The sequence below is a fragment of the Xenopus tropicalis genome, chromosome 8 (assembly GCF_000004195.4).
Source record: "Xenopus tropicalis strain Nigerian chromosome 8, UCB_Xtro_10.0, whole genome shotgun sequence".
NCBI lineage: Eukaryota > Metazoa > Chordata > Amphibia > Anura > Pipidae > Xenopus > Xenopus tropicalis.
In genome coordinates, this window is record NC_030684.2 from 125,232,281 (window position 1) to 125,247,982 (window position 15,702).

Here is a 15,702-nt window from a genome sequence, read left to right on the forward strand (position 1 = left end):
AAATAGACTGGAAAGGAGGTGATTCTTTTTGGTCTGGGAGAGTTAAGTGCAAAAACTATATGTGATTTGTGATTTTATTTCATTTCATGTAATGGAACCTGGGCAGGAAAATTGAAAATGAAGATAGGATTAACAAAGTTTTAGAGAAAGTATATGAATTTATAGTAATTTATTTGCAGGTAAGGTATGTGGTTTTAAAAGTAGACAATGATTTAATTGCATTAATTGTCAGGGCTTGCCTGTGCTCGAACTTTGGGCTGTATGTCAAACTGGTTCTGCATTACCTTGTTGAGCCTCTGGAGACCTTGGGGATTCAGTTCTACACATATTGTTAAATACTCTTCAACTGGTCTTTGTTCATGCTCACCTCCTCCCTCAGTAAGCCCAGGTGTTTGCAATCCGGCAATCAGTGGGCTTTATAAGCTTGTTACAAGCAACTCCTGGTTACTTGATCATTAAAGCCTAATAGCTTGATCCAGCACCTGTACCTGTGGTTTGTTCCTGCCTGATTCCTGCCTGATTCCTGCCTGGTTCTGTGTTCTATACCCTGTTCTTCTGCACCTGCTCCTGACCTTGGTTGGATCTCCTGGTTTTGACCCTGGCCTGTTTATTTGACTTCTCTCTGTTTTCAGCCTGCCCCTGACCACAGCATGTTTATCGGACTCTCTTTGCTCTCTGCCAGTCCAGACCCTCTGCCTGTTATAAGGACTTGTGTTGTTTGCTGCCTGCCTTTGACCACTGGCCTGTTGTAAGGACTTTTGTATTTGTTTATTGCTCACTTCATTATTCACTTCTTATAATAAATCATGTTTCACCATAACATGTTTCTGGCCTATGAACAAATACCTACTCTCTCCGTGTTACACAGCACATAGGCTCCTACCTGCCAGCCACCTACCTGTGCCTGCACCTGACATTAATAGAGAATTGAGGCTCAGTTATGATTGGAAACGGAGAATGATCTTGAAGATCTTCAGACTGGTTGTTGACAGTATGAATATTTAATTTTAACATCGATTCGGGTGAACTTCCTGCATCTAAAAAAAAGTGTTGTAACTATTGTTTATAAAAATATAAGGACCGAATAAAAATGATAGACTAATTACATTTTCCACTAAAGGCAGCAGACAGTGGATCTGAAAGCAGCCATGGCCCACTATGAAAAAAACTATTCCTGTACACTTAGATATATCTTATTATGTCTTACCTTGAAAACCAATATTGCATACAATCATCCAGAATAAAGGTTGCAGTGCGTACAAATTGACATGAATATCATTTATTATTCGGTTATGAGTAAGGTGCCCCATATGCATATGCTGAAATTAGGGAATTTTAGGAGCCGCCTTTGTTATCCTATCACTGTTCATGCAGTTTACATTATAGGTTGGTAAAGGTGATCTTTGCTTCTCATGGCTGAGGTCACAGAGACTTTTATTGCTCCATAAAAATGGAAGGTATACATGTGGTAGGTGCTAGTGTTCTAGTAGAACTACATTCTTCAGCCATCCAAATTTTGGGAAGAGATTTGACATTCATGGACACTACATGTGACTCAGAGTCTATGGTTCGTATGCCCAAATGCGCTTGCAGGTTAGCCTATTTGGCAGAGACCATTCAACCTATTTCGACAGGATCAGTCCACATAAGTACACAATATGTAAGGAAGTAACTAAGTTCCCCGTACCCGCACATTTTCTTATAGCAAAGCATATGGTGGTATCCCTCCATTTTTTATTTTTTCTTTAGATCTTTATGGTTTTGTAGTTTTTTAAACCACTACTAAACTCATTTCCATAATTGTCAGTCACTTCTCAAAAGATCTGAATTGAAGAAGAACGAACGAAAAAAGAATCAGAAACACTGGGATTTTTTCATCTTTTGAATGATAACCGTGACTTTTTCATGTTGTTGTACAAAAGCCAGTGTCAAGAAAAACCCCAACACCTCCAAAACCACGAAGCAAAGAAAGATCCTCCAGTTGCCATTGACTGCTACATGATCTCGACAGGTTTTAAATGGCATATTTTTGCATTCGGAAAAAATAATTGTGGGTTATTTTTCATGACAAAATTGTGTTTTGATGAAAAAAAAAAAACAAAACCTGTGCATTTGTAAATTCCCCTCTAAGTTTTGTTGGAATGCTTCTCTGGTTTATGTCCTGCATTTTTCTCTGGTAGGGTTGAGTATATCTCCTCCACAACATTTTCTTGCATACTTAAGATAGCCAGTAGGTTCAAGTTCCTAATATCATCATTTGTTTGTGATTTTGTTCGATTTTGTCGTGTTATACTTGCATATTATTTTGGTGCCTGAATATTGCAGATAGCATAGAGGGTATGCAGAGTCTTATTGTGGGAACAAGCAATGTGGGGTTAAGGCTACGTCCAACCAGTTTTGTTGACTTTGTAGATAGCTATCAACCTTGATCTGCAAGCTTATCTTTCTGGTACTTGGTAAGGAGAAGACTTACTTAAAAAATTTCCTTATGGGTTTCCAAAGCTCTGCAACTTTTTGTACTTCACCTCTATTGTCATTGTAAAATTTCCCAACTTGTTGTCCACCTTTTTCCACTGTCTTACCAATGTCCGTGGCACAATCTATGATATGCTTGTAATCCTGAGATTCCTTTATGGCTTCTATAGCATTGCTAAGTGTCTTTCCTGTAGTAAATAGAAAAAAATACTGAAGAAAACATCAGTGGCATCAGTATATTATTACAGTAGGTAAATGCAGTGGATGTATAAATGACAAGAAATTATTTTTTTTCCAAATTGAATGTGCAAATGAAGGTTCAGATTTGCTTTGGGATTCTATTGAATCTTTTGTTGAAAGTTTGATACTTATTAAAAAAAAATTGGGGTTTGGTGCATCCTTAAATATTAATAAAAATACAGTTCTCAATATGACTGCCTACATTCAGACAGGCTGATAATGACAGCTGATTTGAGCTCTATGGGGTGTTTGAGCACAGTAGACATTCAATATTTTTTTTACTGAGCGAGTAAAAGTATTGAAGATTCATAAATTGTCCCCAATAAGCTTATTCCAAGCTTCTTTTAGTTAAGATGGCCATACAAGAACAATTTTGGTTATGCAGTTTGGTTGATTTTTGCCTTACTTTTTAACAGTCTGTGCATGTATGGCTCTTTGAATTCATCAGCAAATTAATTATGGGAATTTACTAATGTAAAACTGGCAAACATTAAAGTTGGTCCCAGTTTTTTTAAGATGAATACTTTGTACACCAGATTTTCCTCTCCACCTTAACTTATCTCATTGACTGATATTGGATACTCCTAGATTGAGATGGTGTTAAATTTAGGTATTCCATTGGCATAGGATAAGAATACACACACTGAAAAAAATGCCATTTTGGACTTTGTAATGAATTATGGCAGCTTGATCAATGCAAAAATCTTGGTGAACAGGCCCCCCTAAATATGTGGGATGGAAAATTTTTACGGGTAATGATTCACATTGGGCAAATGATTAGATGAGTGCATGGAATTATATTTTCAAGCAGCCAGGAAAAATCATATATGATCTGCTATTTTGCCCTCAACTTAAAAATAGCATAGTAGGGTCTGTTAGTTATTTGTACCCCTTGCCTTCTTAGAGGGTGTGTTTATCAATTTTTGAATTTGTGAATCTTTTTCATTTTAAATACACTTTTTTTTTACCAAACTTGAATGTTTGCTTATTTATTAGAAGATTTGAATATAAGAAGCTAGAATTAAACCTTAACAAAAGAAAATAAAACTCAAATGCCTTACATTTTATATTCTACCTAATTTTCAATGGGTCTACAAACTCAAAATATGGGAAAAACCTCAATTGAAAAAACCTCTAAATGAAGTCGTAAGATTTTAGATGCCTAATTTATACATTTGAGTTTTTCAGATTTTTTTGCCCTTAATTTTAAACATTCGAGTTTTGGAAAACAATTCAGATTTGGGACTTTTTGCACCAAAAAATTTTTTTGTATCGCGATGTAACTGCCACTTACCTTTGTCTGATGGTTCCTCCTGAAAAATCTCTGTAGTTTCATTAAATATTGCAACTGCCTGGGGTTGCTGAGAATAGGGAAATAAATATTGAAATCTGATTGGTCATTTATTCTAATTAAACATTTAAGTTAAAAATGTTATAGAGGGCCTAATAATGATCAAGTAATGGGCATTCAATTAAACCTTGTATAAAATATAATATTATAATAATTTCCGTACAAACAAAACTTACACAATTTCACTAGGGTAAAATTTATGTGGAAGCTACAGTAAAACCAATAGCTATGGTCAGAATCCCTACTAATAAAAGAATATGGACAAACATATCATATTTATTAGTATATATTTCATCACTTCATGTTTCCCTACTAGCAGATCTTTGTATCCTGGAAATAACGATGAATAGTAACATCATGGTTAGCTTTTCTAAATCCAAAGATATGAGCTTCATGTTAGCCCTCAACACGCTCAGTAAGGTAAAGTCGAGCTTAGCTTTCAGCTGGAATAATAATGCCCGATATCTAAGTAGTCCCTTAACCAAGTTAAACTGTTGTTGGGTGCAGACTGATAGCAGAACTTTTAAGTCCCACTCTTACCAATCTTAAAAGTAAATAGGACTGGATCTGCCAGGGCTGAAAACGCATTAGTTAACTTCATTTTATTGAATTCTTTATTTCATTGCACTTTATTTGGAGTGGACTGGCAATATGATATAAAAGTGATAATGACTGGGACAAAATGGAGCAGGATACTGCAAGGGCCACTCATTCAGGTTATTTAGCACAAACATATATAATTCTCTCTTACCATTCGGAGGCAAGCACACATTGCAACAACAGGGGGCTTTAGGTGTGTTACATGCAGCACCACTTGGATGGTTTATGGACCCCTGGAGTCTCAAGAATCATTTAGTATTTTTCTCAATGCAAAAGAAGGGGAATAACGTTTTCTTGTTGTTACTCACCTCGTCCTGCCTTGTTTCTTGGGAGTCTCCTTTAATTGCAGCTATAACTAAACACAGGAAAATGCTGTTAGTTTTGTGAATGTGTCCAACATTCTACAGATATTCATAATGTATAAGAGCCAGATGCTGTACCTTCATTATGTTCTAATATACAGAGTGTTAAATAGCCACCACCCTCCTGTGATTAAATGCAACACATTGGCTGTCCCTTTCAATACCCCATTTATATAGTAACATTTATGTGCTATTCTTTCTTAAAAGGGATGTTTACGCTAAAATGACGTTTTAGTATAATGCGGAAAGTGATATTGTAAGACAATAGCATAACCTGGCCGATGACATTTTTTTAATAAAAAGTATTATATAACAGTGCTGTAGAATTTAGTAATGTTTAATGTTTTTGTTTTTTTTTATCAAAGATGTAGCATGCAAAAAAGTAAGATCAAATGCATATACTGCTGCTTAAGTTTTAGGGGACATGGCCCTCATGTGCTGCTTTACAAAATGTATTACTGTTTAAGGCCCAATATAAAGTACTGTAGGCATCTAAAGAAAGTGGCTTTTCTAGTTAGAAAACAGTACTATTTGATGTTCCTGTGCACAAATGGAACCAATCATCTTTAATTTAACATTGAATTCCTTTGAATTAGTTAAATTCTGCTTAGTATCATCATTATCAAATATAATTAGTGCTTGTCCACATTGACAACATCCAGTTTGTTCTGGGCATTTTACTGACCTTGATTTAATGAACTGTCTTGACAGGTGCTGTCATATCCTGGGTCTTCTAATGTCTGTGGAGCAAAACATATGTACAAAAATAAGGCATTTATAAATAAAAGTGTATCCCCCTTTCACTTAATCAACCCCTGCACACTATCGTGTCTTAAGTCTCATTTTGGTACATATTTATTAAACATCGACTATAGTTTGGTGAATTAGTTATCAACACTGTTATTGTACTTTTACTCCTGCACATTCATTCCCTTTCCTATATTGCACTTACTGCACCATTCCTTCATTTCCATAAGTATTCTAGATTCCCCCTTTGTTCTGCTCTATATACAATAAATGTCTTTGACCAATTGCTTGCCATGCTTATGGCAAAATGTGGTTTGTACTTCAGTATTGGTTTGGATACACTGATTAGATACATATAACTATTAGCACCTACTTTATGGTTTAGGTTTTACATAAAGGCAAAACAAAACTATAATCAGCAGAGGAAGTCTCCAGGAGGCAGAAAATCTGGTATGTGTGGGTGGAGCACACTTTTAATTGAGACAATAGGTTTTTACCAACAGCTTTGATGACAGGAATAAAACTGTGTCACAGCATTGCCCAACATGTTGAAGAGGAGCCTTATTCAATACACTGGATTAGACCTTAATGACGATCCCCATCACAACACAACTACTATCCCTGCTTTAGCCCCACGTCATACACAATACCTCATTTTGTAACTGATGTGTGTGGTCCTCCATTGTCCGAATGGCACCCTTTATCTCACTGCTGTACAACTCAAACATGAGTTTTGTTGCATGGCTGCACTCTGCAATGTAGATGGATGGAGGTTGATTTTAATGGAACATATTTAAATCTAAATTCAGTTTCATACAGTCACCTACACAAATGTTATATGTAGAAATACCACATGTACACGATGTCCTCTTTATATCAAATACTTATAGCAACATGTGTTTGGTTAGTGTGTTTTTCTCCATTATTAAAATGGAATTATCCACAAGAAAACTTGGTCCCTATGGGGATAACCATACAATATATCAAAAAGGTGGTGCCAAATAACCCCAAAGTACCTTGAATTAATAAATACTTTATTGCCCTTTGCCCAACATATTTCTATGGAAGTTGTTCCACACAAAATGGAAACATTGTATGTCATAGTCCTTAAGGTGGCCCACAGTCCAAATTAACAGATACCATTGGAAATCGTGTATAACCACCTTTGTATTCTCTGTATTTGTGCCGACTGCTTGAAGGATAAGAACAACAGGAGCTAAAGATGAACCATGGGGCTCCTGCTGATCTTCACTTCCTTTTGGCCAAATTCTGCCAAGGACAAAAATTCACAATCCAGCAGGGTTGAGGGTTATTTGTCTAAATCTCCTGTGACTGGCCATACATGGCTAGCTGATTGGGCAATATAGGCAAAATCGTCTAAATGCCAAATCCTATCTGGGCATGTATTAGCCAACTTTAGGAGCAAAGTAATAACAGCGTCAGTGACAATTATTATTATACTCTATACATCATTTGTTCCAAAATGGCCATTATGGTTTAGCAAATTTTAATAAAAATGATGTTGCTTAAATAAGAGGTGACTTTTCTACCACCAGGGACCGGCTGTGTCAGAAAACAAGCAGCAGCCATGTTGGTTTAGAAAAACCCATTGTTTTGGCAAACCCATCATATGAGTTCATCTTTTTCAACCAATCAGTTAATGAAAGTAGGATTCAGTGCATTCAGGGACATTTTAGGAAATAAAATGAGCCCATTCTTTCCCTTATAGAGAGTAAGTAAGCAAATGTTATAAAGTGCCAACGAGACCTACAGGGCGTGCAAATTTAATACCACTGAGCAGTAACCCAGACCGATGCAGTTCCCACAACAGACATCAATAATCTCACTTGTCCATCAACTAACCAAGAAAGCTGGGCCTGGCATCAGCATTTCCACTCCAGCACTTTATCATTAATTCTTTGGCTTCTGGCACCATTTTAATGTGGCTCAGGTGATCCAGCACTTCCAGACTAGGCCTCTGCCCATTGGGTATGTGTAACTGAATCAATGCTGGATGTGCATCTGTGGAGCAAAAACACACAAATGTTTAATGTTCTTACTAAAATCAACAAAGAAAAGTGTACAACTATACTCGTCAAGGTAATGGCTTGATTAAAGGGCACCAATATAATGAAAAATTGTTTTTTTGTGCTGCAAAAGTGACTGCATTGTCTATATTGACTATATTGTCTCTGGTTACTGGAGACAATATTATTTTGTGAAGAGAACCCACCTTTTGAGTGCTACGCTGCCCACACCAAGAAGGAGCTGCAAGTGTGGTTGGCCATGTTGGGTTCACACTCATGTGCATAATGAACGAGCTAGGTCACTTGGGCATATAATGCTATTTCCTAAGTATAGTTACTATAAAGGTTTGTTATAGTTATAGGTTTGTTATAGTCATATTTCTTGCACAAAAATAGTACATACTAGGGAAGGGTTCTTCACCAGAGAGGACTGCCCAAATCATGATGCCAAAGCTGAAAAACATTAGAAAAAAAATAGCAAAGTCACACAAGAGCACCAATTATAGGTGTGGATCAGCTTATTCCATGATGAAAGGTATATGCTCTATCTTTCTATTTTTCACATCCTTTCAGTTCATGCCTCAGCACGTTTTACAGGCAAGAAAGCAGTTGGCTGATACACATGTTTACAGGCAGACCTTGCTTCAACTTTCTAGGACTTTATGCAATGCTTATGGAAGATCCCATAACCCTTTTGAGGTTGGTGCTAATTATTATTGTTTCCTAGAGGGGACAGTAAAATTTCTAGCTCTTGCGGCAACCCTAATAGACTGGTGTTGATATAAATGACTGTATCATTGGGTTTATCTTTCATATTGTGGTCGTACGAAAATATTGTGGTACGATCCGAAATTTTCGTATCCGAAAGATTGTAACCGGTGCAAAAAACTTTCTGACTTTGAACCTTCGGTGCATGATTTTTAAAGCCTCCCAAGGACTCAGTGGCACTCTGCAGCTTGAATGAATTCTGAACTTTAATGAATTCCAAAACTTTCATACTCGTTATGACAAATACGATTTTGTCACACAAATTGTGGCAAAGCACGAAAAAGTTGCGTAAGTTAACCAAAATATCGTAGAAAATATGCAAAAGTTCTAATCTTTAGAAAAAATATGATTTTTTAGTAATCGGACCATTGTATGTTAATGAATGGGCCCCTACTGTAGGCTACAGGCTTTTTCTTTTTCCCTTCTGCCATTTCATTATATGCATCCTATTAACATATACGTTGTAGTATTTTAATGGGTAAAATGAAGGCACCCTTTAGGAAAGCCACAACCATTGACTATGAAAGCCAGAAAAGCCAGTAGCAAATAACTCATTGCTCTTCCCCCCTCCATCTTGCTTGTTACTAATGCTGTTGCTTATATTTATGGCAAATTATTATCTGTTCAAATTTATGGGCATATTTGCTTTAAGAAGTTAGGGCTGCTTCTCTCACCTGTACACATCAAAGGCCATGGTGGGTTTGTAATTAAGGTCAGTGAGAGCTTCTGGAGCCATGTAGGATGGGGTTCCAGCAAAATAGGGAGTTGCAGAGGTTGTTGCACCAGCGATTTTTGATAATCCAAAGTCTGTGATCTTAAAAACAAACAATCAAAACAATAACACACAGAGGTATTACAGGTATCTGGGATAGGGTGTATTTAACTGAGAAATATAGAACGATATATGTTCTAAGCTTTATGAAGACATGAAGAACTCTTATCTCAGTAATTGGTAAGTAAACATTAGGAGTAATTTACTATTACTCAGAGTGTAAGTAAGTAAGTGCAAGGGAGCCCTAAGGCCCATTATGGAAACATTTAGGAAGAATACTAGCAAAGACACTCCTTTAGGATAAGATACATGGCACTCACCTTAACATCAAAGTGCTTATTCAAAAGAACATTGCTTGGCTTTAGGTCCCTGTGAATGATGGGAGGATCAAGCGTGTGGAGGTAATTCATTCCCAGGGCCACTTGGTGGAGCATCTGAAACCTCAGAGCCCAAGGAACATCCATAGTGTCAAACAACGAGCGAAGGCTTCCATTGGGCACGTATTCCATGACAAGGCCATGTTCGCTAACTTCTCCTTCCTGTCTCTCATACATACCGAGAAGAAGAATGACAAATGGGTTGCTAGCTTTCTCCATCACTTCTCTTTCCTTCAGAATGTCTTTCATTAGCTTATTGATGCTAAAACTGGAAACAGATATAGAACTGGTTAATTTCAAATTTCCCTTTAATCCTTTGTGTTTGGCACTTTACTTTCAGACTTTTCTGTTATAAATAGGATAAACTTTGTTTAGTTATAAAACTCATGGTAACCAATCAGAAACTTGCTTCCAGGCAGACCCCATCCCTGATTGACGCTTGAGGGAGGGGGTAAGATAGGTGGCCTCTACGGGCACCTGGCGTGCCCCCAGGGGTGGCAGTCCCAGTGGACCCTGCACCCCCCAGTTCAACCTTGTACATGCTGATTGATTGTTGTGAGTTGCTGAACTTTTACAAACTTTGCACCTTTTATTACTTTGCTGAAACTATTACTTAGAACAGATTTGGCCGTATTTCAGTATTGCACAATCCAACATTTGCTCCTACATGTTGTAAACTGTTTGGCTGCTGCTTGTGGAGAAAAATAAACAGGTTAAGTGTATAATCAGCACCTTGAGCTATAATAAGATAAAATAATGTTCTATAAATGAATGTGAATTGGTGTATGTGTTTTTTATTCACGAGGATAAGAAATAATAATGCATAAACAAGGTCCAAACAGTACAAGGCTAATAATCTAGCATCTGAGATTGTTCTATAAAAGTCATGCTAAGGCAATAGCTGGCACAATTGGTAGTTCAGCAAGGATATTTAGAATTCAAAATGTACAGTAGTGTACAATAGTATATAATGTACAATATTCTTTATGGCAGGGACTAATGTAATGAATGCATAATCTCTGTAGAGTGCTGTGGAAATCTATATACCAGGAATACATACATAAATAAATAAATAGGAAAAAGTAAATGTTTTTTTTTGATACTTCTAGAGGAACTAGTAATGTAATGGGGTTGGTGGGCAGTGGGTGTATGAGGCAGCTGGCCTAGGGGTGCACAGTATTAAAATTCGGAGTAGAGATGCTGTTATTCTACCATTTTCTAAATCTAGCCTCTGGGGGGCACCATTTCATTAGTATCTATAAACAAAGACATGCAGATGGCTAAAGCTAAACCCTAGGTCACAAGCATTCCAGATAATAGAGTTCACAAAGCAAAAGGCAATGAGAAATTGTTTGTCAAAAAGGTAAATATGTTGACTCTGTGTTTTCCCTGTTCATTATTATTACATTCTGACTGCCATACAAATTCTGTATCTTAATATTATACCTTTGTGCTCTTTGAAAAGTTTTCAGGGCAACTTCCATATTCAGACTCCGGCTCCATCCTCTATAAACTGTTCCGAAGCCCCCTCTGCCGACCTGCTGCAGCCCCTCTAGATCCCCTGCGGGAAACTGCTTCATGTCTGCCTGTAACTGCACCGACTGCTAGTGTGACTTGTGCTCAGGCTGCTACGGAAGGAAGGGGGCGGGGCCTATGTACTGGGCCAATTGGGAATTTCCAGTCCAAAGAAGCAGGAGTTTTCCAAGAGCTTTCATTGTAGTTTGTGGTCGAATCTACTGGATAATATTCTGGTGTGTAATATCGGGAGCATTCTCCATAAATAAGTCATTTGTCCTACACAGCCAGTAATGTGTGCTTATTATATCCACAAGCAATCTTTTCAGCTTGTTTGAATTCAGTCTTATAGAGTGTTTGCTCTCATATATATTTAACCCCTATTAGGCTGTAAAACAGTCAAACCATGGCTTGTATAGGTTTAGAGCATGGGGTACATGTGACTCAATCCTTCAGGATGGGCCTTCGCTATGTGGAAGTGACCAAGGGTGTAGAGCAACTACAACTCACTGTAGCTGTGTGCTGTGCAGATTAGCAAAAATGGATGCCAGAAGGTTCTTACAGTTGAACAATAGAACTGGTTTATCAAGACAATTAATGTGCAGGGTTATTGCAATATATTCACATAGAGATGTTATATGATAGTACTCCCTGAGGACAGCAAAGAGAGGATGCACACCGGTTTATCCCACCTCCTTTAGAGACTGGGCAGGGTAAATGCACCTGGTCAGCTTGGCACCCCTTTGGAAGCAGTCAGGATAGATACCTCAGTCCTCAGGTTGAATACCTCTAGCTTTAAGAGTCCTACAGCTGACTGTGGATCAGGGTTTAGGTACTGCCTGTATACTGTGTCTTAACTGTGGTGCTATGCTGAGGCAACATTGCCTGTATGGAAGGATAATTCCAGCTACTTTCCTTGATGGAGCCAAAACTGCTCTTGCTTCCTTCCCTCTCTATCTCACTTTCCTAGAAAGTGCTCTACAAGAGTAATTATCTAATTATCTAACTGGTCCTCGTTCACGGGGTCCCTGTCCCCCCAGGTGACCCCAGGTGATGACTCTGGGGTAAAATATGGCTTTACTGGGGCTCTGTTAATCCTTCACCTGAGACACAGAGGCATCCAAAGAGGAAGACCCACCTCTGTGCTAAACACTGTAGTGGAGTGCAAAGGGTGGAGTCAACCTGTAAACCAATAAGGCATAAGTGCATAACTCTAAATTGATACATGGATCTTTGCCCAGTAAAAACAGAAACTACGAAGTTGTAGGGTTTAAAGCCATAGGGGCATATTAACCTTATGGGTCCCTACATATATGTCTTCTGCTGAACTATAATACGTAGCCATTTATAACATTATTCCACTGTCCACACAGAATAAATACTGGCCAGGCAGAAATATCCCTGTGTGTGTAGGACCCACTAAGCTTAATTCTTGTACAGCTTGCCATCTTTTTTCCCCCACAATGAAGTTGTTTCCTAGAATTGCAGCATAAAAAAAATGTTAAGTTGTGTTATTGTGAGCATATTATGAAGTTGTGAGTATATTGGGCACAAGTTGGGGCAAATGTTTTCAGAGTGGGGGTGGCGTCACATCCAGGTGTGATGCATTAGTAACAGCATTACGGAAAGTTGTTAGGAGAATATACAGTATGGTAACTAGTACATTTGTCATTGGCATCAGGACATGCTCAGTGTTATCTCTTTGCACTTGAGTTTGTAAATGGGGCATCCTATGGGTTGGAGTGATAAGTTTAAAACAGCATCAGACCATCACATTTTTTTTCCTGTTTTGCACAAATGGAAGGTGTGTGAGAGAATGCCCAATGTCCATGTAATTGCCCAATGTCCATGTAATTATAATAAGAAAGTGGACAAAATTGTCACAGGTTTATCCAGGAACTGTTAATACTTGTTGGAGATGTAACAAAGAAATAGGAAATATGTTACATATATGGTGGTCTTGTTCTACTATCCAATCCTTCTGGACATTTTCTCAAATTATATTTTTTTTTAAAAGGTTTTTATTTTGCATTTTTAATACAAAACAATAACATACAACATGCAGGGTCTTGGGCCATCCAATGTAACAATACACATTTCCTGGCATAAAATAGTAGGCTACGAAAGAGGGTTCTCGTATGAATTGTTGGGGTGAGGTCATCAACTACTCCCAATAGGCAGACCTTGGGTGTTCGGATGTTTGGGAGGGAGGTTTTCTCTTGGATATATCTCATTACTTGTGCCCAGTAGGATTGAATGGTTTGGCATTGCCAGATGAGGTGTATGTAGTTTGCCTCTGGGGCATTGCATTTGGGACACCTAGAGGACTCGCGCCTGCCCATAGGAAGTAGTCTCAGGGGGGTTATGTGGAGTCTGTGTAAGATGTTAAATTGTATCAGCCTGTCTCTAGTTGAGACTAAGTAGTCGTAGGCTTTGTCCGTGGCTTCGTCCCAATCATCTTTGTCTATTTCTGGGAAGTCCCTGTGCCACATTGCATAGGCTGTGCTAAATGGTGGTTTAACTGTTGCCAGGAGAGACGCATACAGCGTTGTGGTAAGTTTATTGGGTGAGGGGTTTTGGAGTATTAGTTCTATTTTCGATGTGGTAGGGCGTGGTGTTATTTCCCCGAATTGGGCTTGCAGGGCGTGTCTATATCAAATTATATTTAACGAGAGTTGTTTTATCTCCAGAACTGGTGTTATTAAACATTTATGGCAAAATTCCCAACAAAGCCTCTTTTTCAATTATCAAATACAGTCAGATTTTTATTGGCCGGAATTAGAAAAAACAGGAGGTCCCATTTCCCAGCTTATGAGAGAAGAGAAGTTAGCAGTAATATAGAATATGAAATGGTTGTGTCTAGGGGTTTGTTTTTTTTTGGGGGGTGGATCTACCAGTTATGTTAAGTTATGGTATTTTTCTTTTCTCTCTGGAGAAATTAATAAATAAGCAGTGTAATTATTATGGTTTACATGTATTGTAAAAAATAATAAAAAGTAAGTTGGGAAAAAAAAAATAAGTGTAAGAATCGACCCTTTTTTTATGCATCGGTTCCACCTAGTGGTGGTAACTGTGTAACGTGGCCGCATAGTGGGCTAAAGCAAATGTCAGATTGCAGTCATTTTTGCACTTTGCACCTTGCTTTCTCCAAGTATAAGAGGCTGACTGACAGCAGAAGTTTGGGAAGACAGCGGGGGGTATATCAGAATTGGATCAAACCCTGGGGGGGGGGGATAAATGAAACATTATCTGCCCAATGTTTTGTAAGCAAAAAAAAAAAAAATCACATATACTTACACTGCTGATAACATTCCTGGTTGGGGCCTCCCACTGCATTTTTTGACACTTCCACTTCTGTAATATAAAGCCAGCCATACTCGTGCCAATAATCCGTTTTGTACAACTTTCAATGTGTATGGTTACCTGACCCATATCCATGTGCTTATGATTCCGGCACATCTGTCACGTTCAACTTAGACAATGCCATTAGATAACCACCTTGCTAAATGGATGATGCCAATGGTGACATTTGGTACAGATGGAATAATGGTCTTGGCTGTTTTCCATGGTTTGACTCTAGTGAAAGAAAATATTAAGGTAAGAATTCTGTTCTTACTGCTAAGTGCAACAGTTTGGGCAAACACAATGCAATACAGTGCTTTTTGTTTGCTGAGATGGAACATGACTGGTCTTCACAAAGCCATGATCTCATCCCAACTGGACCCCTTTGGGATGAATTGAATCACCAACTGTGAGCCTGGCCTCATCCCCACTGCCAATGGCCAACCTCCCGAATGCTCTTTTTGGAAACCTTCCCAGTAGAGTAGTGGAAGTTATGGCAGTAAAGAGGGGACCATTTGTGTGTGTTCATATACTTAAGCTAATATAGGATATAGTTTATATATTTCCAGTGACCTGGAGTCCTATCTGCAACTTTCTGAGAAAAAGGAAGAAAACAACTATTAGGTTACACTTCCCTTTGCATTTTTTTTTAAAAAAAAAGCTTTTTACAGAACTACTCTGTTTATTATACTGCCCATTACTTTCAGCCACAAAAACAAACTTTGCTTATATAATAATTATTTCCTTTTAATGTAGGTGCAGCTAGTATTCATTCCACGAGAGGCAGAAGTCCTGAATGTTAGTACGAATTGGTATGACTTAAGGTTATGTTGTGCAAAAATAGGGTTTAGTTTACCCTAGCAACCAGGCAATGGTTGGAATAAGAGACTGGAAGATAAATAGGAGAAACCTGAATAGAAAATATGTAATACTTTTATTACTATTATTACATTTTATTATTATTTTTTGGCTGCTGAAGTCATTCACCCCCGTCCTACAACTGGAAAGAGGTAACAAGAAAACAAATAATTAAAAATAAAATATATTAAGACCCAATTGAAAAGTTGCTAGGACTAAAAGTTAACTTAATGGACAACAACCGCTTTAATTACCATCCTTTTCTTTA

At 37.9% G+C, this 15,702-nt stretch overlaps 1 protein-coding gene across 1 annotated transcript; it reads right to left on the bottom strand.

Annotated features, from left to right (window-relative positions):
- Window positions 1-1,247: 1,247 nt before the first annotated feature.
- Window positions 1,248-11,359, bottom strand: ripk3.2 (receptor interacting serine/threonine kinase 3, gene 2). The gene is made up of 10 exons (XM_002937754.5): window positions 11,166-11,359; window positions 9,663-9,987; window positions 9,245-9,384; window positions 8,206-8,255; window positions 7,639-7,797; window positions 6,426-6,526; window positions 5,714-5,768; window positions 4,975-5,021; window positions 4,010-4,076; window positions 1,248-2,663 (listed from the first exon to the last, which is right to left on the bottom strand). The coding sequence occupies exons 1-10, from the start codon at window positions 11,297-11,299 to the stop codon at window positions 2,470-2,472; spliced, it is 1,272 nt and encodes a 423-aa protein (XP_002937800.1). The 5' UTR covers window positions 11,300-11,359; the 3' UTR covers window positions 1,248-2,469.
- Window positions 11,360-15,702: the final 4,343 nt, after the last annotated feature.